General features: G+C 42.2%; 1 protein-coding gene across 3 annotated transcripts in view; it reads left to right on the top strand.

The window, feature by feature from the left end:
- Positions 1-24781, top strand: part of LOC139781234 (sodium-coupled monocarboxylate transporter 1-like) — an 87794-nt gene that overhangs the window by 37655 nt on the left and 25358 nt on the right. For 2 of the 3 annotated variants that reach the window (XM_071720061.1, XM_071720063.1), the window contains exons 4-7: positions 14789-14975; positions 15037-15123; positions 15221-15309; positions 15413-15514. In XM_071720061.1, coding sequence (XP_071576162.1) covers positions 14789-14975; positions 15037-15123; positions 15221-15309; positions 15413-15514 — 465 coding nt within the window. The remainder of the gene's footprint in view (positions 1-14788; positions 14976-15036; positions 15124-15220; positions 15310-15412; positions 15515-24781) is intronic. The other variant, XM_071720062.1, reaches the window with a different exon arrangement.

Genomic DNA, 24781 nt, shown 5'->3' with positions numbered 1-24781 from the left:
ATGTAATCCTTTTCCAAATCCACGTAACTCGTCCTTCTCATTATATACGGAAGTAATGCGTCTTCCGTGTTTCGGCAGGAATGATCTCGCTCTCGTTTTCTCCTTTTGCGTGGTACGCACGGCAATTACACGCATGCAGCGTTCACTCAGGTCGTGATCTCGAGTATTGTAACACACGTGGTAACACGTGCAAGAAGCCGGTGTCTCGAAAGTAATTAAGGAAATTACTTAGTTTGATATAACACGTTCCGAATTGAATATCTTTACTTTTCTGAGGAATCACGACTTGCAATACTCAATAATACAAACGAACAAGCGAATTCAGGGAAAGACCGAACGTGCTTTCGGTACGACTGACCTCAAGCCAATGACGCAGAACGCGGCCCGACACGTATCGTCGCGTCGCAAGCGCGGACCGGTAAGAACCAAAAAGCGATCGGCAGCGCGCCCCTTGCTTCCGGCGCCGCGATCGCGTCGCTGTCGCTGTTACCAGCGAGGCGATACTTTTAATAACGCGCCTATTTTGAACAGTCTGTTTGTAATGTTATGCTTTTTTAACGCACTGAATTCCCGCATCAACAATCTTCAGGATAATATGATGTCTATAAAGAAATATATCTCATTGTATGTAAATTCCAGAAGTTGTCAAAATATCCAAATTATAATTCCAGAAGCAATTGGTTTATACAAAAGGACCATTCGTATGAGATAAATGCAAGCATAAATGAATGAGCAAAATATCATAAAGCACATTAATAGTATATTAAGAGGTGAATTAATACGTCATATCTAGATCGTTAGAGCAGATCAATTTCTTGAAAAGGTAATGGATTAACTTATAGACGTTCAATTCAATTAAAGGATACTTAGAATTCGCAAAGTAATTTGAACGAATGACAAGATAAACAATATCTTATTTATCTGCTGCAAATTAATGAATACCATATCAGAAACGAGTGACGTATTATTCCATGTAAATATAAACGATGTTAATTCGCATCGGTATTTCTAATAATCATGTTAATTAGCAAATGATAGCTCAGCCTTTATACCGCAAGAGAAAGTGAATAAATAAACGAATGTGACAATTGATCTTTTTTATCGAAATAACAATGCAACAGGAGTGATTTAACTCGTGATCATCATCTAGTCGAATGTAACGCAATACTTATCGATATCTTATAACGAAGTCTTTTACTCACAAGTGTTTTCAGCAATGTAAGGATCTGTTTCGACTAATTACAGACAGATAAACAATGTAAATGAATAGCTATTCTCGGTTGCAACCGTATAATGAAATGATGGAAAAGATTATACTGAGCTCAGTTTTTCAAAGTGACGCCAGACGGCTTCTTTCTCCTGAGGAAGTATTTCTCGTGAAAGCTCTCGCGATTTCTGAAACCAAGATCGAAATGTAATCGAACCGGTAAGTTCGATATCTCTTTCTAATCGGTAAATTAGCATTACTCAGAAGTGATCTATGGTTTCACTAGAAATCAAAGAGTTACCTTAGCACAGCAGAATTCTCCGAATTCAGTAAGTAATCCTTGAAATAAGGATATCTCAAATCAGCCCGAAAGGGCATCCTCTCGTGTACCGTAATGGCGGCTCTCTCCTCCCGTGTGGTAACACGACGTGGCAATGGCGACGAGCTCTCGTCGTTTTCCGACTCGTCCATTTACAGTCGATCGCTCCCAGTATCTCGTCAACATCGTCTAGCCAGCGAATCGGCAGATTGATCGTCTTACTCGAATAGATATAACAGCGCGAGAAGTAATAGTACTTCACAACTTGTAATATTCCGCATTGATCCAATAATCGTATCGCCTCTCACAGGAGAACGTTGCTACACGGGAAGAGTCTCGAACACGAATGAACGCTCGGTGAGCCGCAAGCTCGTACATGCACGCCTCACGCACGCGCCGTATCACGCACGGCTCGCGTGATCAGAGTCTGGGGCGCAACACGGTCTGCGCCGAGCGCGCGGATGGATACACAGTCTACGCTGAGCGCGCGGATCGATACACAACGACATAAGTCCCGCCATCTGTAGTAATTCTACCGAATGATAAAATTACAACAGCAACCACCACAGATGGCAGCTAATGCACAATCTCTCCTCTTTATCTTAATTCCATTTTAAACAGGCTAACTAAGAACCAAGCGCGGTAAGGAAGTTCCAGGTTCAAACCCTGAGGTAATATTTTTCGCAATGATATCTTTACAGTTATTTAGATGCATATAGCATTAAAAATTAATTTGAATCGATTTAATTAGGTGAAGGGGGGGATTTTACTACTTCAACCGGAGCTGTGTGTTTTAAGTCTGACAAATCTAGTCGGCGCGCAGTCAAAGGTTGGAAAATATGTAAAATAAAAATAAAAATAAAACTTTCGCGCATCATTTACCGCCTAATATTAGGCTTCCGGTCCTGGAGAGGTTAATGTGACTTCCGCAAAAGTGTGACTACCTGGCGATGCCGGCAATAAATAAATTGTGTTAAATACAAAACGGTATTATTAAATGTGTTTAATGTTTCTGATAAAAAACAGTAATATCAGTAATATATAATCAGTAATAAGAATGTTAATATATACCTTTTGTCAGTAATAGGGACATTCGTATATTCATCTCCTGTCAGTAATAGGGACGTTTATATGTTCGTCGCCTGTCAGTAATAGAGGCATGGATGTTACAAATTGGGACAAAACCAAAACTGACATGTCACTAAATGGTACTTCAGCCACTTTTGAGAAAATATTATAAACAAATTAAAATCTGTCCATAAATAAAAAAAAGATAACACAATTAAAATCCCAAATGTTTAAGCTGTCTAACAAAATCAATTTTGTATACTTTCTTTAACATGTATATTATTAATTTATCAATTTATTATTACGATGAGATTACTACGTCACTAATTGGGACATTTACCTTATTTCCTATTTTGTTATTAATTCCAGTCGCAAGTTTCTGTCTCATAAATCGATCTCTGTAAATGTTTATCGATTACGTAACCTAACCTACGATGCCACATATTCGCAATGCTTTTATTAAATTTATTTTCACAACACCTCCACGGAAAGTTCGACTTTCCATGCTTGTAGGTAGGGGCGAAAGTGGCCAATTTCACGCCATGGCGGCATAGCGGGCGGAAAGTGACCACTTTCCTCCCTAGGGAAGAAAATTGATACTTTCCGCCCGCTATGCCGGGTGGAAAGTATCAATTTTCTTCCCTAGGGAGGGAAGTAAGCCCTGGCGTGAAATGGCCACTCTCGTCTCTCTCTAGGCATGGAAGTCGAACTTTCCGTAAAAGTGTTGTGAAAAATATCGTGTGCACCTCGGGTCGAAAGTTTTTTCAGAAAAACGCTGCTTTCTCACCTTGATGCACAATATACTATTGAAGCCATATCGTCGTCTTTGTTATTATATGCATTATTGCATTTGTTTACAGTTATAGGGGTCATGTGAGTAGGTATAGAGGGGGGAGCGGGGGGGGGGACTCGAGGGCGTCGGAACATGTTGTTATCAAATATTGATAAACATATCGGTGACAAAGGGGCTAGCGCCGCCGTCCGGCCGAGGGGTCCGCGGGGGAGAGAGGGGGAAATCCACGTTCCTGGAAAAGGGGTCCGCGGGGGGAGAGGGGGGTTGTCCACGTTCTAGTGGCGAGGGTAGGTTCGCGGGGGGAGGGGGACGCGCGTTTTGGGCACCGGGAGGAGACCCGCGTGCACCGGTAGCGTTTATTCGCGCTAAGGGGGGACGTGTCAGGACGCGTTTCGCGACACCGATCGATTATGGCGCAGGGTATTACAAAGGCTAGCGGGCGCCGTTCGGCTGCTGGAATTTTATCGGCAAATATAAACAAAATAGAGTTAGATTGCGAGACACTTGCCTCTGCAATGATCTCATTTTTCTAGAACATGCGATCCGCCATTCGGTTATGGGGTCTCACACTACAAAAGTGAGCGCCGATGGTCCGACGACGGTTTAAAGATAAAATAGCCGAGGTAAACAATCGATAAAATTTGTCGCCTATGACGATTTAACCGTCGCGGAGTCCTCTTCATGTTTTTTTTCTAGGAAGAGTCGCTGCCGATGACGATTTAACCGTCGCGGCGGTATTCGGTTATGGCGCGGCATATTACAAAAGCGAGCGCCGATGTCCGGCTGCTGGAATGTACAAACAAAATATGTCTAACGGTAATTATACAAATGCATAGACATCCATTGTCGCCAGGATGATGATGGATCCACATCTTGCGGATCAGTCGTCGGCTAGCTTTCGCAACGCGAACGTTTATACTCGGGGGTAGAGTTTTTTGTGTCAAGTGGGCGGTATAAAGGAAAAAAATTTTTTTTGTAACAGTGAGCATGAAAAAACATAAAATATCCCGAGGAAACGGAACGCGACCTGTTGGAACGATCCAGCCAAATCGCTACCTTGGGCGAATATTTTGCATGGGCACAGCGATGCGAGGAATTTATTGAGCAGCTCGAAGAACGCTGTCATGCCAAGCGTCCGCGGCTCTCAATCGGACACAGACAATCATTAGTGGCAAGAATCGCGCGACTCGAAGGTGCGAAGACTCGATTACAGAGACGTTTCATACATATCGGTGGTGAGTACGCGGCGGGCAGTAGTAGTGACGATAACGCGGAAAGACTCGTTTAGCGAAAGTTCGATACCGCGTTCGAAAGCCGTGTATTGACCGGTGCGGTAATAAATTCCAAACACATCGAACCTCGTCCATTTCTCGAAGATGCGAGAGACATCGTGCTCGATCGTGTGCGGAACGTCATGCAAAGACACGCAAATGTAAAGATAAACACTGTGTTCAACGGCGAGTTTGTGACGGGTAACAAAAGTGCGAACAAAAGTATCAACACGAGAAACTGCGAACTCTTTCGTACGTCCGATCTGCGCGAGTGGTACGATTTGCGCGTTATCGAGCCTACTTTATCATCTCTGGAGGAATTTCAGGAACGCGACAGCGGATGGGCGTTGTCGCGTATACTTAATTTGACAGTGAACGTGAACAAGTACAATCCTTTACGCGCGGGATGTCACCTGAAATTACCTCAAGAAATTAAATTGAAGAAAGCGGTGATCAACGTGAAATCTATGGAAAATGCGTGGTTTGCGTGGCTGCTCTACATCCAGCCGAGGAACATACATATCAGGAATCCTATGTATCTTACCCAGAGCGGTTGTCGGACGGTTGTCGAACGGTTCAAGAACGGCTCAGAGACGATTACGAGCGGTTCAGAAACAGCTACGAACGACGCAGAAACAGAAACGGCTAAAGAACGACGACGACGACGAACCGCCAACGAAACGCTAACGAAACGACAACGAAACATGAGACCGTTAAAATCCGATGTACGTAAAAATATCGAAAAGCGGCGGTTGGTGGACGAACTGCACGCACCGGCGAGAAGTTCCCCGCAGACGCGTCGTAGTGCGGGGGTACGATGACCTGTGGCAGACTGACATCGTCGAGATGCGTCCGTACTCACGTTTCAACGGAGGCTATCACTACATACTTATTGTCATCGATGTGTTGAGCAAGCACGCGTGGGCCGTGCCACTCAAGGGTAAAGGCGGCAGCGAGACAGCTGACGCTATCGCCGAGAATTCGAGACAGCGGGAGGTGCCCTAGAAACCTACAAACCGATATGGGGAAGGAATTTTACAACACCGACGTGCAACGTCTCGTAAGAAAACACAACGTCAATCATTATTCCACATATTCGGTGCTGAAGGCGTCGGTCGTCGAGCGATTCAATTGTACGTTAAAGAACGACATGTGGAAGATGTTTACGCTCAACGGAAATTACAAGTGGGTCGACGCCTTGCCGCGACTCGTATCGAATTACAACGCGCGCAAGCATCGAACCATCGGCATGCGACCCGTCGACGTTACTCCCGCGATCGCCGAAAGACTCTTGGCTACTGTATACAGCGCGATAAAGATCGCGGGTCCGGCAAAGTTCAAAGCGGGCAAATCGGTGCGCGTTAGCGGCGTTAGCAAATACAAGACAATTTTCGAGAAGGGTTACACGCCGAACTGTACCACCGAGGTGTTTAAGATCGTTAAAGTGCAGCGTACCAATCCCGTAACCTATCTACTCGGGGACTATCGTGGAAAATCCGTTGCTGGAGTGTTCTACGAGCAGGAGTTGCATCGTGCGACTTATCCGGACGTGTATCTCGTGGAGAAAGTACTGCGCAGGAGGGGCGACGAGGTTTACGTGAAATGGCTGGGATTTGATGGATTGCACAACTCATGAATACATAAGGACAATGTTATTTAATTCGTGCAAACTGTATTTTATTCTTAACATATAAAAATATACAATATGTAATACATATAAAGTGTTTGAAATATGAAATACACATAAAGTACGTAAAAATATGAAATACATGTACAATATTTTTATTAATATCCTTTCCAATACTGTAATATATTACACACAATATGTGTTACGTTATACTACATATATACTAGGTGCGCAACTAAGTTTCCGGGTTTTTTTGATCAATAAAAAATGGAAAATTTCAAGAGAAATACAAAAAATGGTTTATTCAAAGTATCGTCCCTCGCTAGCTATACATTTTCGCCATCTCTCTGGCAATACATGAATACCGCGACAATAAAACGACGCGTCTTTGGACCGAAACCATTCATCTAACCAATTTTGCACTTCTTCGAAATTGGTCAAGTGTAGCCCAGCCAAGCCATGCGCCATCGACCGGAACAAGTGATAATCGGAAGGCGCCAGGTCTGGCGAATACGGCGAGTGCGGTAGCAGATCCCATTTCAGCGTTTTGATGGTGTCCTGGACGATGGAACTGCGATGGCACGGAGCGTTGTCGTGCTGCAATATCACTCGTTCGTGTCTCGTGTCCCATTCTGGCCGTTTTTCGAGCAATGTATGGTTTAAATTGATCAGTTGTTGTCGGTAGCGATGCCCATTGACAGTTTCGCCCGGTTTCAGCAGCTCATAGTACACGATTCCTTTCTGGTCCCACCAAACGCAGAGCATTGTCTTCTTTCCAAAACGATTTGGCCGTGCCGTCGATGTTGATTCTTCACCAGGTGAAAGCCACGATTTTTTGCGTTTGGGATTCTTTAAATATATCCACTTCTCATCGCCAGTAACAATTCGATGAAGAAAACTCTTTCTTTCATGCCGCAAAAGCAAAATTTCGGAAGTGGCTCTTCGATTTTCCATCTGTCTCTCAGTCAACTTATGCGGCACCCATTTTCCTTCTTTTTGAATTTTTCCCATGGCATGTAAACGTTTGGAAATACCTTGGTGAGTCATGTTTAATGTCTCCGCAAGTTGATCTTGTGTTTGCGTATCATCTTCATCCAATAACGCTTGCAGATTGGCGTCCTCAATTGTTTTTGGTCTTCCGGAGCGCTCCTTGTCCTCAGTGTCGAAATCGCCACTTCTGAAGCGTTTAAACCAATCTTCACAGGTAGTTTTCGATGGTGCATGTTCGCCGTAGGCCTCCTCAAGCAAACGACGTGCTTCAGCTGCATTTTTTTTTTAAGTTAAAGCAGAAAAGCAAAGCTTCCCGCAAATGCTGTTTATTTGGCACAAAACTCGACATCTCCGTTGTTAGAAAAAATATTTTTGCGTTGTGATATGTGTTTATATAACGACTGGTTATTGTTAACAGATGTCCAAGCTATAACTTCAGACAACTTCAGACATGTAAGTCGAGTACATGTGTTATTGGTGCCATCTATGTGTGAAACCCGGAAACTTAGTTGCGCACCTAGTACATACACATACATACATACATACATTCATACATTCATACGTTATACTACATACATACATACATATGTTATACTACTACAAACAATACATACGTTATACTATTACATTTTATACACTAGACACCACAGACGCGCGCTTCGCGCGCGCTATTTAGCTTTAACATTATGCTATTACTATTACACTATTAATTCCTTGATACACACAATTGTCAAAATATATGATGACAGCTGCAAATGAAGTAAACGCAGCAAGAGAACTAATCGGCATCGCAGAAAAGCGACAACAATAAACTTCGATAGATTCGAGTATCGACTTTACATGCCTTTTTTAGATATGGACACGCCTTTTTTAGAGAGGGATGATGCAATACATACGTTATAAAAGTATTCAGTAATGTCCCCACGATAACGTATCGGTCGAATCGGGTATAATGTAACGGTTGTCGCCGTACGGACTCAGAGCGATTTTCGTCTCGCGGATAGTTTACACCTCGCGCAACTCTGATCTTATACAGGATTGACGTCGAGTCATTTCGATCTCATCGTTCAGATACCTCGTGTAATCGTCGAACGTTATAGTACGCGCTACGACGTTGCTCTTGATACCTTTCGCTTTTTTACATTCTTTTTCACCATCCACCCTCAACGCATACATCTTCGCCCTGAGTCCGACGAATTCGGTCATGATCGCGCCGTTAATCTCGTCCTTCATCAAGCCCGGCACCTTCTTGTTCGCGAGCGGTAAACCGTACGCGCGCGTTGTCGGTCGCGTAATCGCTCGTGTCGAATCTAGCGATATCGCGTTTCACGTTCTCATACACGTCGTCACACTCTACGTGATATATCAGACTGTTCGTATTGGTGTACATAATTCTACACATGTCGCGATACAGGGGAGACATGTACTCGTGATGAAATTCGTACAAACAGACTTTCGACACGTCGAGGATGCACATGTCGACGTAAATAGGTTTGTCGAATTTAACCTCGAGTTTGCGCAGTTCAACGGCTATCAGATTATCCGAAAAAACGCTCCTGCTGTGAAAATTTGGTTTCGCGATCATTCCCTCCGCGCCGTATCTACCGTCCCACTTTGTTAATAATTTTACATCAACGTGATTTCGAACGTTCTCCATAGTTTTACCGAATACCGCGTTGTTCATCAATTTGTACAAATTTTTCTCGAAATCGTTCTTGGCCAGTGTTCTAAATTTCGTATTGAGTTCGATGTAATCGCGGAGCCATGGAGATTGAGTGAATTGTAATACGCGATGTATCTTTGTGACGCGAAGGCCGTGGCGCGTGCACTGCTGTAGGTTGCGGTAGTATATGACGTAACGCTTCTTATCGTACAGTGTCGCTAGGAGCTTGTCCTGCCGTTTACCGGGAGGTTTATCGCGCGTCGGATAGAACGATAGGTCAGCGTGCGCGTCGTGTTTATTTTGCAGATACTCTAGATCGACCTCGAGAATATAACTTGTGGGCGAATCCGAAGCGATCGCGCTAAAGTCAAAATCAGAAACGTCTTTGACCCATCGAAAATCTGCGTAGGGCAATGGTTGACACATCGCCCAGCCGTACAAATTGTTTACATCAAAATACATCAGGTACGACGATGGTTTCGATGGATCGTAAGATGACATGTACTTGTTATTAGCCCGCGCGTATCTGCCGGAACATTGACTCAGGCCACTGCGTACGATAAACATACCGCGTTCGATAAACATAATCATGTCAATGTCGGTGAGCAGTTCGAAATTTACGCGAGTATGCTTCAACATGGCGTCCCATGTAAAATCTGGCAAAGTATAGTAGTACGCGGGATCAAGTCCGTAATTCGCGATATAACTGTCGCGGAAATTTTCAAAAACGTCGGCCAATAACAAAACATCCGTTTTTAAATATAGATCGCTGTATTCGCCCAAGGTTCGAACGGAGAACTGCCGCCAAACGTTCGCAGCGTGCGCGTAATCGCTCTCGGATACGGTGTCACCAGTCAAGGAACTGTAAAACGATTCGCGCGGTGGTAAACACGTGTCCTGCAGCTTGTCAACGCGATCCACGTATTCGTACGGAAAGACACCTTTTCGCGTCAATAATTCAAAATCAGATAACGCTGAAAATTTGGAACGCAAAATTTTTAACTTATTCTTATCGAGGAAGGATGCCAATTTTTCGAGACTGGTATTGAGAAATTTGAACAAACCGTAACTTTATGTCGCTTCGCGAATCTGATCTTTCGGCGGTATCTTTAACGTGTTTCGTGAACGAGATATATTTTTCTTTCGTTATCGGCAGTACGTCGATCGAGCCTTCAAACGCGGTAGCTTTTTCTTTTATGATAAAATGTGCGTCGTAGACCGATAAATTGTGGAAAACTATGGGAATGTAATGAGAATCTTTGTAATTTAGATTGCAGTTTGAATGCGCGGGACCTCTATAACGACCGGTCAGGTGGCAATGATAGCGTACTGGCACGTCGCCAGGCGAGAACGGTTTTTCACAAATGTGGCAGTGCGTCGCGCTGTGAAATATTTCCCACTCGTCTCGCGTTAATTCTGTCATGCGAACATTACCGGACAAGATAATCTTTACGTCGTGTGCTAAACGTCTTAGTTTCTCGGCGAACCACGCGACGCAATCCTTATCGCGACGAAACTGATACGCGGATAACGAGTCGTCGTACGAGCACCGCACGTAGTGTTCTATACTAAATGCCCGATGATGTTGAGACCTGAACGTGGACGTTCTCGGATCCGCATCCGCGTCCGTCTTCTCGAGGGTACATTTCAGGTCGGCGTACACGACATATGGAATTCGTTCCTTCCTGCTGTGATTCTTGAAGCTAAACCACTTGTTGTCCTCGCTCGGTAGTCGGATGGCACAGTTGTTTATCTCTCGGCAGTCTACTCCGTGGGCTTCCAATTTCTCGCTCGAACTAAAGTAATGTAAACATCTGCAAAAAAAACATAATTTCTATAAATTTTTCATAAAAATATAAAATTATATATATATTTAATAAATATATATATATATATATATATATATATATATATATACTCACCGATCGCAAGAGTATTTCCCGTTTTTATGTCTATTGATTTGCGAGCTCACGAGGTGGGATAGGTTCTTGATCCACGCGAAATGTCCTACGTTGTCGTCTCGCGAGTCCTGCACGTACAGCAGATTTACGTGTTTGTCCATCTTCCGGTCGGTGTGTCGTATCGGGAGAACGTTTGGCGTCTTCTGTCCCTCAATGGTATACACATTGATGGATATATCGTTGAGTCGTTCGAACTTTTTAATTTGACTCAAAGTCATTGGAAACTCAATGTCTTGTAAATTCAGTACTGTTGTATAATGAGGGTACGAGGATTCCCGATATGTATGTTCCTCGGCTGGATGTAGAGCAGCCACCACTGACCATGCAAAGCACGCATTGTCCATAGATTGCACATTGATCACCACTTTCTTCATCTTAATTTCTTGAGGTAATTTCAGGTAACACCCGCGCGCAAAGGTTGTACTTGTTAAATTCACGTTCACTGTCAAATTGAGTATACGCGACAACGCCCATACCCGCTGTCGCGTTCCTGAAATTTCTCCAGGGATGATAAAGTAGGCTCCCGCGCAAATCGTACCACTCGCACAGATCGGACATACGAAAGAGTTCGCAGTTTCTCGTGTTGATACTTTTGTTCGCACTTTTGTCACCCGTCACAAACTCGCCGTTGAACATAGTGTTTATCTTTTCTTTACACTTTCGTGTCTTTGCATGACGTTCCGCATACGATCGGGGGGGGGGGGGGGTGTGTGTGTGTGTGTGTGTGTGTCAATATACGGCTTTTGAACGCGGTATCGATCTCTCGCCAAACGAGTCTTTCCGCGTTATTGTCACTACTACTGCCCGCCGCGTACTCACCACCGATATGTATGAAATGTCTCTGTAATCGAGTCTTCGCACCATCGAGTAGCGCGATTCTTGCCACTAAAGATTGTTTGTGTCCGATTGAGAGCCGCGAACGCTTGGCACGACAGCGTTCTTCGAGCTGCTGAATAAATTCCACGCATCGCTGTGCCCATGCCAAATATTCGCCCAAGGTAGCGATTTGGTTGGATCGTTCCAACAGGTCGCGTTCTGTTTCCTCGGGATATTCCATGTATTTTCATGCTCACATTTACAAAAAAATTTTTTTCCTTTATACCGCCCACTTGACACAAAAAACTTCACCCCCGAGTATAAACGTTCGCGTTGCGAAAGCTAGCCGACAACTGATCCGCAAGATGTGGATCCATCATCATCCTGGCGACAATGGATGTCTATGCATTTGTATAATTACCGTTAGACATATTTTGTTTGTACATTCCAGCAGCCGGACATCGGCGCTCGCTTTTGTAATATCCCGCGCCATAACCGAATACCGCCGCGACGGTTAAATCGTCATCGGCAGCGGCTCTTCCTAGAAAAAAACATGAAGAGGACTCCGCGACGGTTAAATCGTCATGGGCGACAAATTTTATCGATTGTTTACCTCGGCTATTTTATCTTTAAACCGTCGTCGGACCATCGGCGCTCACTTTTGTAGTGTGAGACGCCATAACCGAATGGCGGATCGCATGTTCTAGAAGGATGAGATCATTGCAAAGGCAAGTGTCTCGCAATCTAACTCTATTTTGTTTATATTTGTCGGTAAAATTCCAGCAGCTGAACGGCGCCCGCTAGCCTTTGTAATATGTCGAGCCATAACCGAATACCGCCGCAACGGTTAAATCGGAGGTTCTAGAAACTTCTAGAAGGTTCTCGAAGGATGAGATCATTGCAGAGGCAAGTGTCTCGCAATCTAACTCTATTTTGTTTATATTTGCCGATAAAATCCCAGCAGCCGGACGACATCCGCTAGCCTTTGTAATACCCTGCGCCATAATCGATCGGTGTCGCGAAACGCGTCCTGACACGTCCCCTCTTAGCGCGAATAAACGCTACCGGTGCACGCGGGTCTGCTCCCGGTGCCCAAAACGCGCGTCCCCTCTTCCCCCGCGGACCCCCCTCGCCCTAGAACGTGGACCCCCTCTCCCCCCGCGGACCCTTCGGCCAGGAACGTGGATCCCCCCCTCTTCCCCGCGGACCCCTCGGCCGGACGGCGGCGCTAGTCCCTTTGTCACCGATATGTTTATTAATATTTGATAACAACATGTTCCGACGCTCTCGAGTCCCCCCCCCCCGCTTTCTCCTCGGAACACCCGGCCTAGAACCCCCCTTCTATACCTACTCATGTGAATTACAAAATGATTATCCCTACGTTCACCTACGGTAATAATCTCACAATTTTGTTTACATATTTCAACCTCATATTTCAATCTCGAAGTTAACTTTAATCCACGTTCCATTAATCTTATAACAGATAGTAAATTAGATCGCAATTTAGGAACATAAACAACATTGTACACAATGACATACGTAATTTTACCTTTACCGTCTTGTACTTTAACTTTAAGTGAACCAATCCTTTTATATTCTAATACTGGAACTGACTAGAACTGCATGGAATCATGGTTTATATAGGAATTTAAGGGGGTGGATTTAGTCTTAGAATAATTTTGGTTGATAGGATTTTCCTTTTGCCCGTTACGTATATCTCCATTTTCCGCCTATCTTTTGGCGAGTTAGCGAAAAATCGTCACCGCCTATAACGCTATTTCTATTTAGTAGTTGCCCATTGGCGAGTTCATCATTAAAAATCTTTCCTACCCCGTTTTTCAAAAGTACAAGCTAACATTCCTTCTAGTGACTTATCCTGCTTAATTTTATTAGTTCCTGACGAACGTGGGTCTTGAGTCCGAATTCCATGTTTCCAAACACACGTGTGAAATGTTTAATGTCTGATAAATGTGACGGATAACTGTGTCGTCTATTTAGAAAAATGCGAGATCTGCACGACTTTTATAGGTGCCTAATCAAGGGGTTTCACTTAAGAATCCTTTTTGTTTTTATGACGCAGTCAGGTTTATTCCAAATGTGAACAACGCGTTTTACGATAATTCACGTCTGTTGTCAGTCGTTTTGAGACAAACAGAAACAATTTCCGTTTCCCGTTTTCGTGGAAATAAGGGCCCTTGAAGTACGACAGTCTCGTACTTATTCCCAAGGATCTGGCAAAAGTTTATAACCTTGTCTTGCTTAGTTTATCAGTTTGAGGTTGGTTATCTGGAAAATCTTTGTTTTTACGATTTTGCACGTAAATGTATCTGGATCATATCTCTCTGGTCGATCGACAACTGTCGTCTAAAATTTATGTCTATTTCTTATCATGAAAATAATGCATTAACATGTATTAACAATTCTTATGTTTTCTCGAAAGAAAGAAATCGTGGAGACCACAGGACGTAACCAAGTCTAAATGCCCATTTTTTCTTCAATTCTCGATAAATTGATAAGAAAAAATATAAATATAAATCTAAAAAAAAGGTTTTATAGAAAAAACTTCAGGCTTTAACATGAAAAAGCAAACATTTTTTCGGTCTTTTTGTGCGTGACATTCCCACAAAATGACAAGAAAGTTTCCCATTTCGTTGAGCTCGTCGTTTTTACGTTAAAATTATCATTATTAAAGAAAGTAAAAAACAACTGTGAGCTTTCGAGAGTAGAGATTTCACGCTTCACAACTCTTCTTTTATATTTGGATTCTCATTTTATTAAACAAAATTACAGCTGTTTAAAATTTGCTTGTTTTGTAAACAATTTTTCTTCATCTTTTAATTATTTGGTGGAATGTATTATAGCTGCGTACACATACACACGCTCACGCATACGCGCACATTTACAATAAGAAAGAGGATTAGAAAAGAAAAGAGGGAGAGAATAAAAAAAAGGGAGTAAGAAAGAGGGAGTAAAGGAGAGAGAAAAGAGGAAGGAGAGGGAGGAAGGAGGGAGAGAGGGAGAGAGGGAGAGAGGGAGAGAGGGAGAAAGTTAGTTTGAGATCACTCTCTTCCAGTTCATTATCAACCGGTCTAAACTCCATGGCAGCCGTGGTGCTTGAGGATTTTGTTAAGCCCTTTATGAAGACTCCTTTTACGCGTAAAGGTGCCGACGTCTTTATGAAGCTGACGGTTGTCATTTTAGGAACAATCTGTGTTGCTCTCGTTTTCGTCGTTGAGCAAGCAGACACTCATATGTTACAGGTAAACATGAAGACGTTCCTCGACAATACAAACTTTTTTCATATTTGAATAATTGTTATAGTTGTCCATAAGTCTAGGCGCTATCACTCATGGACCATCCTTTGGCATTTTCAACATGGGATTGTTATTACCATGGATTAATGCCAAGGCATGTGTTAAAAATAAACTTATTTTATTTTAAATTTAATAGAAATTATATTTAAATTTGTTGATGAAAATAAAAAATATATTAATTAAATTCACAGGGTGCTCTAGTCGGAGGAATTGCAGGTTTGAGTTTCATGGGTTGGCTTGGTCTTTCTGCCGAAGCAGCTATTACCAGTGGAAAAATTAAGTTTGTGTTATGAAATTATTAACATTAATATGCAATAATCAATCTTGCATGATTTTTTGTTCCTTTTAAAGTATGATTACAAATAACATCAATATTTTTACAGATTTGATATGAAACCCGTTACCACAGAGGGATGCACTTATTCATTCCCACAAGTAGAAAATTTATTGATATCTGTACCACCAGATTCAGTTTTGGACAACGAGTAAGTTAAATAATGTTAATTTTAATTATGCCTAGAATAACTGCTAATAATTATTAGTTATTAAATTATTATTATTTGTTTGTCATTAAAATTAGCGCATGTCGCCCCTGATTCATGAGTAACTTAAATCTCTCATTCGTTAAATTATTCTCATTTAAAATCATAAAAAAATTATTGCTCAGATGCAATTTTGCCAGAAGAAAAACCTATTTTTTTCTAGCATAGAAAATTGCATTGTGCATTTCATGCATGCAAATTTTGGGTTATCTTGTATAGATACGTATTTTTAGTGATTGATAAATAGGAATATCCAAAACTGCACAATTGTAGCTGGATAATGCGTTTAATGAGTAAACCAAAGATTTAAAAACGATTAATACAAGAAGTTTCTCTAGCACTATATGTCATTTCTTCTTATCTTGTTTTTCTTTCTCTTTTTTTATGATATTGATTTTTTCTTTCTCGCGAGAATTTATTTATTTATGATTTATTCACTGTTACTATCAATAATTTATTATCGCATAATCTTCTTTAGGGCTATCGTTGTTAAATGTGGTGTAAAGTATAAAGTTGGATGTCTTCTTTCCAAAATACCATTCATAATTCTCAGTGACCTATGTGAACCTGGCACCCGACTTCCAAAAAATTAATTTTTTTACGGAAAACGTTAGCATTTTGTTTGTAGTTGTTTGTAGTAACAAAAATTTCGTTTGTAGTTTAATACATTAAAAATTATAAAAATTTTAAAAATTACTCGCACCCCACTTTGAGATATCTCAATCCGTTTGCGCCATCTTCTTCAGAATCGTTTGTAGTTGTTTGTAGTGCTTTTTGTTTCGTTTGTAGTTGAACCGTTTAAAAGTTACAACAATTTAAAAAAATAAATAAAACCTAACAGTAGGTAAGCTAGGCGGTTTCTAAATGAAATGTGGGCGAGGGGGGTGAGGGGCGGGGGGTATACCGCGGGGGGGAGGGGGTCGGGGGGGTATACCGCGGGGGGGGTTACCGCGTTTTCGGGCGCCGCGGGGTGGGGGAGGGGGGAACCGCGTTTTCGGGCGCCGCGGGTAGGGGGAGGGGGGAACCGCGTTGTTTGCCGAGCCGCGGGCGGGGGAGGGGGGAACCGCGTTTTCGGGCGCCGCGGGAGAGGGGTCCGCGGAGTGAGGGGACCCGCGTTCGCGTTTTCGCCGCGCCGCGGGGTGAGGGGCGACCGCGTTCGCGTTTTCGCCGCGCCGCGGAGTCCGCGTGCAATGGCCGCGTCGGTCCGCGTGACGTCACACGGCACGCTTCCGCTCGCGTTATCTCCCCCTCGTAGATGTTTTCTCGCGCCCCCGTCCCCCGTTCGCGCGCGTCTTCACGGTCGCGTTATCTCTCTCTCCCTCGCGCGCGGTCTCTCGCGCTCCCGGCCCCCGTTCTTTCTCCCCCGTTCGCGCGCGTCTTCTCGCTCCCGTCACCCATTATAGTTAGATCATTTTTATATTATTTTAAGTGATTTATTTATTGGAAATAAGAGGAAGAATATTTAATAATTTATATGAGACAGATGAGAGAAAACGTTTAAGGATCGCGCGACGAGTGCAGCACGCGCATTCTTATCGAGAGTTACCGCTCTGTAATTCTAAAGCGCTGACGGTGGACAAGGGAACGGTAGACAGAAGGAAAGATAATTTTAGATACAGTAATATGCATTTTTAATATACATTTATTTCTCATGTAATACATCGTGTATAATATTATCTGCAGCATACGCCAACAGTTTGCAATCAATAATTGAATTTTTATCATAAACTTCATGCAAGATTCTAATTCCATTACATTTATCGGTGATACAATTTTGGCGTAAAATGGTTACAAAATGTATTAAAAATATGTAACTGGTGGTCGCGACACCAGAAAAAATTATAATTTTTTAAAATAAACTATATATGTATATATAAAATGTTTTATTTCCTTTTCCCACATAGTTTGTAATATAATATAGATGTTTTAGTTGTTTAAAAGCTATTCAAAAGCTGTTTTAGCTGTTCAAAAGCTGTTTTTAGTTGTTTGATAGTTGTTTGATAGCTGTTTTTAAAGCTGTTTTAGTTGTTTTTAGTTGTTTGATAGCTGTTTGATAGCTGTTTTTAGTTGTTTAATAGTTGTTTGATAGCTGTTTTAGTTGTTTGATAGCTGTTTTAGTTGTTTGATAGCTGTTTTAGTTGTTTGATAGCTGTTTGATAGTTGTTTTTAAAGATGTTTTAAAGAAGTTTGATGGCTGTTCAATAGCTGTCTTTTTTCTCGCGAGGATTATTTTCGCATAACATAATATGCCAAATTTAAACAATTTGTAACCATTTTACGCCAAAATTGTATCACCGATAAATGTAATGCAATTAGAATCTTGCATGAAGTTTATGATAAAAATTCAATTATTGATTGCGAACTGTTGGCGTATGCTGCAGATAATATTATACACGATGTATTACATGAGAAATAAATGTATATTAAAAATGCATATCACTGTATCTAAAATTATCTTTCCTTCTGTCTACCGTTCCCTTGTCCACCGTCAGCGGTTTAGAATTACAGAGCGGTAACTCTCGATAAGAATGCGCGTGCTGCACTCGTCGCGCGATCCTTAAACGTTTTCTCTCATCTGTCTCATATAAATTATTAAATATTCTTCCTCTTATTTCCAATAAATAAATCACTTAAAATAATATAAAAATGATCTAACTATAATGGGTGACGGGAGCGAAAAGACGCGCGCGAACGGGGGAGAAAGAACAGGGGCCGGGAGCGCGAGAGACCGCGCGCGAGGGAGAGAGAGATAACGCGACCGTGAAGACGCGCGCAAACGGGGGACGGGGGCGCGAGAGAACATCTACGAGGGGAGATAACGCGAGCGGGAGCGTGCCGTGTGACGTCACGCGGACCGACGCGGCCATTGCACGCGGACTCCGCGGCGCGGCGAAAACGCGAACGCGGTCGCCCCTCACCCCGCGGCGCGGCGAAAACGCGAACGCGGGTCCCCTCACCCCGCGGACCCCTCTCCCGCGGCGCCCTAAAACGCGGTTCCCCCCTCCCCCGCCCGCGGCGCGGCAAACAACGCGGTTCCCCCCTCCCCCTCCCCGCGGCGCCCGAAAACGCGGTTCCCCTTCCCCCTCCCCGCGGCGCCCGAAAACGCGGTAACCCCCCCCGCGGTATACCCCCCCGACCCCCTCCCCCCGCGGTATACCCCCCGCCCCTCACCCCCCCCTCGCCCACATTTCATTTAGAAACCGCCTAGCTTACCTACTCCTAACTTTGTAATTTGTCGAGATATTTCAAATCCGCTTGCGCCATCTTCTTCAGAATCATTTGTAGTTGTTTGTATTGCTTTTCTTTTTGTTTGTAGTTGCACCGTTCAAAAGTTATTATATTTTTGCAATAAACAAAAAGTGTAACTTTGCCAATTTTGGAGATATCTCAAATCCACTTGCGCCATCTTCTTTAGAATCGTTTGTAGTTGTTTGTAGTCAAACGGATTTGAGATATCTCAAAGTGGGGTGCGAGTAATTTTTAAAATTTTTATAATTTTTAATGTATTAAACTACAAACGAAATTTTTGTTACTACAAACAACTACAAACAAAATGCTAACGTTTTCCGTAAAAAAATTAATTTTTCGAAAGTCGGGTGCCAGGTTTACATAGGTCCAATCCAAGTAGTAGCTTTAATTCTCCTTAACAAAATTATAATATTACAAAGAATTATTTTCATCACAAAGAATTTAAGAGGTAACAGTACAAAATACAAATATTTAATTAAAATAAAATAAATAAATTTTTCTTGTAAAAAAGCTTTGCGCTGCTAGACCTCTGCTAGAAATTTAATAAAGTACTCAAATTTTTGAATAAAAAACAATAAAAATAATTTAGGGAAGAATGCGACAGGAGTAAAAAAGCAGCGCCAAGTTTTTTTACAAGAAAAATTTATTTATTTTATTTTGTCAGCAGAATAAAACAAAATTAATAGTATTTGTTTAATAAATTAAAATAAGGATACATTTTTTTTTATTTAATAGATGTTCAAAGTAACGACCTTCTTCTTCAATACATTTAGTGATTCTGGCACAAAAACATTTTCGGACCTTTTGCAGCATCTGTGGTGTAACTTGGGCACAAGCTCGAAAAATCCTATCTTTTATATCGTTTCGTGTAGTAGGTCTAGTAAAAAAAATCAAGAGGTGTCACACACACAGAGCAGAGAGGGTTTGGAGTCATAAAATACTACGGGAGTGATGAACCGTGGGGTCCTTATCTCTGCTGCACACACACACACACACAAACGCACACACACACACACACACACACACACACGCACACACACACACGCACACACACACACACACACACACACACACACACACACACACACACACACACACACACGCACGCACGCACACACACACGCACACACACACACACACACACACACACACACACACACACACACGCACGCACACGCACGCACGCACGCACGCACGCACACACACACACACACACACACACACCCTTGGTTAATGCCGGCGGTACTGTAACTTTCAAACTCTATAACTCAAAAAGTACTTTATAAAAAAATGTTTCATTATAGTATTTTGAAAAGCTCTCGAGGTAAGCTACATGAATATGCAATAAAAAATGGGGTTTCCTTTTAAAAAGTTCAAGATAATTTTTACTGGACCTTGACAACACTCTTCAAGGTTATACTGACATTGCTATGTAATGCGTTACTTGAAATCCTATAACTTTTGTATGAAACATTTTTCTCTACAAACAGTATTTTGGGAGATAAACATCTGTAACGCTTTATTTTGTCCACCCTGTATATTTACTAAAATTTATTTTGTTGTTATTGCTAATTTCGTGAATAATTAATATTTCCAGACACCATGGTATAAAATCGACGTCTATCATAATAATGGATAATAAAAATAGACTCGATTCAACTAATTAGCATAATTGCCTACAATACAAATTGCGCTATAGATCATTTTCTCGTTCTCTTCAACTTTTAAAATTTACAAGATAGCATATACGTACATACATACGTGTGCGATTTTGGATACACTTTCCTTCTTTAAAGGATTTTCTCGATATCAGCTCCCTGCGATCAATATATATTGATATATTGATGATCACTATCTGTCACAACGGTTACGATTGTCACTACACTGATAAATTCGACCCGCTGATATTTTGCTTCTTGTAACGCCCATCCTAATATCGTGACACTTCGATCCTTGCATGACGCGACCGAAATTCGAAATGTAACGATCGTATTTAATGATGAGAGACCACGGTGTTGCATGATATATATTTCTAGGTTATAACTGACTGACAGCCAGACAGCGCACTGAACGTTCTGTCTGCACTGATCGCACACGTACACGTACATACATATATGCTGAATATATATATATGATTATATAATGATAACATCATATCGCGCCAAATTTCGGATCTGATTACATATAATCATATTAAATTACATGTTATTTAGATCTTTTTATATCTAATAATGTATATATTGTGTACAGGAGTAGGTAGTAATTGTTCACCATATACAAAATTACTCGTCTTTATTGCGTGCGAGGAAGCGGTCGTGCGACCAAGTTGAGAGTTACAATATGTCTGCCGGAAAGGCTGCTTATTCTATATGGCGGGACCGGAAAATCACTATCGTGCCCTCTCGCGGTTGTACTCTTTTGACTATCGTGCCCTCTCGTGGTTGTACTCTTATAGCGGCTATTCAACTTATGAACATAACAGTATACATTTTTACATCTGATCATATTATACCCATTTTTTTCTCGGGAGGGTATAACAGAAAAGTCGGAACACTACTGGATTATCTCGGAAATATGACGTTTTCGGAAGAAATGTTTTATACAAAAGTTGTATAGGGTACCAAGTTACCCGGGCCATCATGTGGTGATATTGATTTGACCTTAAACGACCTTGGAAAAGTCACATCAAGGTCACATTGAGTGATTCTTAATTGGGGATCCCTATTTCTCATGCCATATTCTCGTAGCTTTTGTCGAAACGTTATCAAAACACAAAGATAAAGCTCTCTTTCGTTAAGAATTTCATATTAATTTTTCGTTAAGAATTTCATATTTCATATTTTTTCATATCTAAAAAAGGCATGTAAAGTCGATACTCAAATCTGTCGAAGTTTATTGTTGTCGCTTTTCCGCGATGCCGATTAGTACTCTCGCTGCGCTTACTTCATGAGCAGCTGTCATCGTATATTTTGACAGTTGTGTGTATCAAGGAGTTAATAGTGTAATAGTAATAGTAGGGGAAGGTGCTGTACCTTGGGTACAACTGTACGTTGGAACACTGTCATAATCGAACAGTGTTAGCATCTGGCGATAGTTTATGGTACTAATTGTTGAGTTATTTGATAATGTTTTTAAATCTGTAATTTTGTGTCGTTGCGATTATTTACACGTAAGTTATATCGACTTTTGTATTTTATGACGCGTGAAGTAAATTTATTGAGATTTGTACTGTGATTTTTGTAATTTTTTATAATAAAGATTGTCACGTCTTTTTCACTCCCGGTCGTACCCGGGGCGTGCGACGGATCAAAAGGGGTCCGGGGAGAGAAGGGTGATGGGCCTCTCCGACGGCTCCTCGCACGGCTCGGTAATCCGACGCGAAACTTTAATATTGGGCGCCAGACGCGTCGACACGCGTCCACGAAATACTCCAAAACCGCGAAAATCCGGAAACACAAAACGCAAGAGATCCGGCTTGCGAGAGAGCGGCCAGCTCGACTAATGAGTGTGGGCGGGGTGGATAAAAGGGCAGCGCAACATTCGGCGGGGTGACGCCTAAATCACTAACTCAAGCCGTTAACAAATGAATAATAATGTTTATTCTGAGGTATCGCTCAGGCGAAATTATAAGTGCCAATTCGGCTTCCATTACTCAATCATGGAGCTCAAACAAATAACTGACAATACGGGCGTCACGGTGTAGGCAACAAAAATAATGGTAACGCGGACGCCAGAAATGAACGGAGTAATACGTTATTTTATAGTAAACGCGGAGTATGCCGTTATCAAATTAAGAGGTAGCAATAGAAAATCAAACTTACAACTAACATAAATTATCGGCAAAAGGCACAGCCGAATGCACAAGAATTGGCGTGAACACGAAATAGTAGAATCAATAGGAAGAATAGTTGAACGTGAAAGATCGCGAAATAATGGTATATCACGCCCGGAGCGCGTGAACGCCACGCCCAAAACCGCACAGGAATTCTGTCGCCAAATTGTCTTGATCTAACGCAGGTATCTTAATCTAACGCAAGTGTCTTAATCTAACGCGAGTAATAATCGTAGCGCAGTCATCGTCCAAGCGCAACACGCTATTGCCAGCGATATTTTAACGCGAAGAATGCGGGACAGAGGCCCTCTGCATAACGCAAAATACTGTAGCTAACGCGAAAATACGAAATTCTCGCAAGTAACAACGTAAGGCGCTAGAACTAACGCGAAAACACGAAATTACCGCGAGTAACAACGCAAAATACTATAACTAACGCGAAAACACGAAATTACCGCGAGCGACGGAGGAACGCAATAATGAACGCGAATGCCATTCTAACGCGAATCGTATCCTAACGCAACCACGGGCTGAACGCAATCATTCGAACGCGAAAATCAAACGGGAGCAATAATAAGTCACCGCGAATCATACGTTAACGCAGGAAACAGCCCAACGATTATTTTCTAACGCACTTGACATCCTAACGCCAAAATCCACCGAACGCGAGTAACATTCCAACGCGAATAATCTCTGAGCGCACTCATTCCAGCGCGAGAAACGACCAAATGCAATTATTAATCTAACGCAAATAATATCTCGACGCAAGCACCAGCGGAACGCAATTTCTTCAACGCGAAAAATAACCGAACGCGAATGATACTCTGACGCGAATATCCTAATGCATGAAATTGCCGAACGTGAAATATTCGAACGCCATTACTGCCGCGTGTGGAATCTAAGTCCCGACCGTGCGAGTTACGACGCACAAGGAAACGCGCGGTCGCGAACGCGAAGGTCGCGAGACGCGGCGAATTCCCGATATCGGAACTCGTCATCGACGCATCGGCCGCGATCTCCAGAGGCGCGCAATTTTCGGTCAAGATCCCGTGGCCACGAGACCATTCCGGTGCCCCTCGCTATCGTTCTCGATCACGAAATCTACGCCTGGTCGGCGAGCAACGTCGACCTTGAATTATTCCCGAGCGAGAGCGCAACCCGGAGGGCGGTGTCGTGGCTTTACATATCGAATATTACCGAGGCAACCTCACCGTTCTTCTGGTCTCCCTGAAAGCTCCTCGTCGTCGCCCCAAGGGTCAGGAGAATCGCCAAATCGACCAACAGAATCGCCAAGAAGTATTATCGCGACGGACAACTTGTACGCGTGCGAAGGCTATCGAGGACGATCCAGGAGTGCTCCCCAGGGGCTCCAAGCTACCGTACTAAACGCGGACGCCTAGTTTTAGCGCCATCTACAAAAGCGGGGGGAAACTCGTAGCCGGATCTTATGGCTTCTATCCACAGGACGCGGAAACGCTTGCCGCGCGGCAAGAAGCGACGCGGTAGCCAATGCGACAGCATGCAGCTGTTTGAAAATTGGGGTTTTTGACCTCGTGTGACAACCGAGGGTTAAAGACAATATATTTATGTAACAACATAAAAATAAAAAAAATATATACATTATTATTTATTAAAACTCTTATATGTATCATAGTATGCATATGCTAAATCATGCAATTTACTCGTTTGTGTTAGTGGAATCCTAAAGCCCTTTAAAATATTATTAATTGTTTTTATATTACGCGTTATACATCCTGGGATATATGTATTTAAAATATAATTTTGAATATGTTTGTGTTCACAGTCTATACAACTTAAATTGTATTTAATACGAAATTTTTTTTCCGAATTAACGATGCACCCTTTTACCTCGCACTTTTTATGTGACATGCTTCCTAAAAAAATCAGTGTTTAATAAATAATATGTTTAAATACATGAGCATCTTATATAAGACATTATAAACTAAAAACTAACTGAAATTATGAACTAACGTTGCAATTAAATTAATAAACATGCATACTGTAATATAAAACAGGTACTTGTCGAATATTCAAAGTTACGTTCAAAGTCACATTCAAAGTCATAATTATACTTTGATGTATCCAGGGCCGTTGCACAGGTTTTTCAA

Source organism: Temnothorax nylanderi, unplaced genomic scaffold (genome assembly GCF_030848795.1).
Source record: "Temnothorax nylanderi isolate EJ_2023f unplaced genomic scaffold, tnyl_v1.0 TNYL_tig0323_pilon, whole genome shotgun sequence".
NCBI classification, from domain to species: Eukaryota; Metazoa; Arthropoda; class Insecta; order Hymenoptera; family Formicidae; genus Temnothorax; species Temnothorax nylanderi.
Note: the sequence above shows the minus strand (reverse complement) of the source record. Positions and strands in the feature narration are given on the sequence as shown.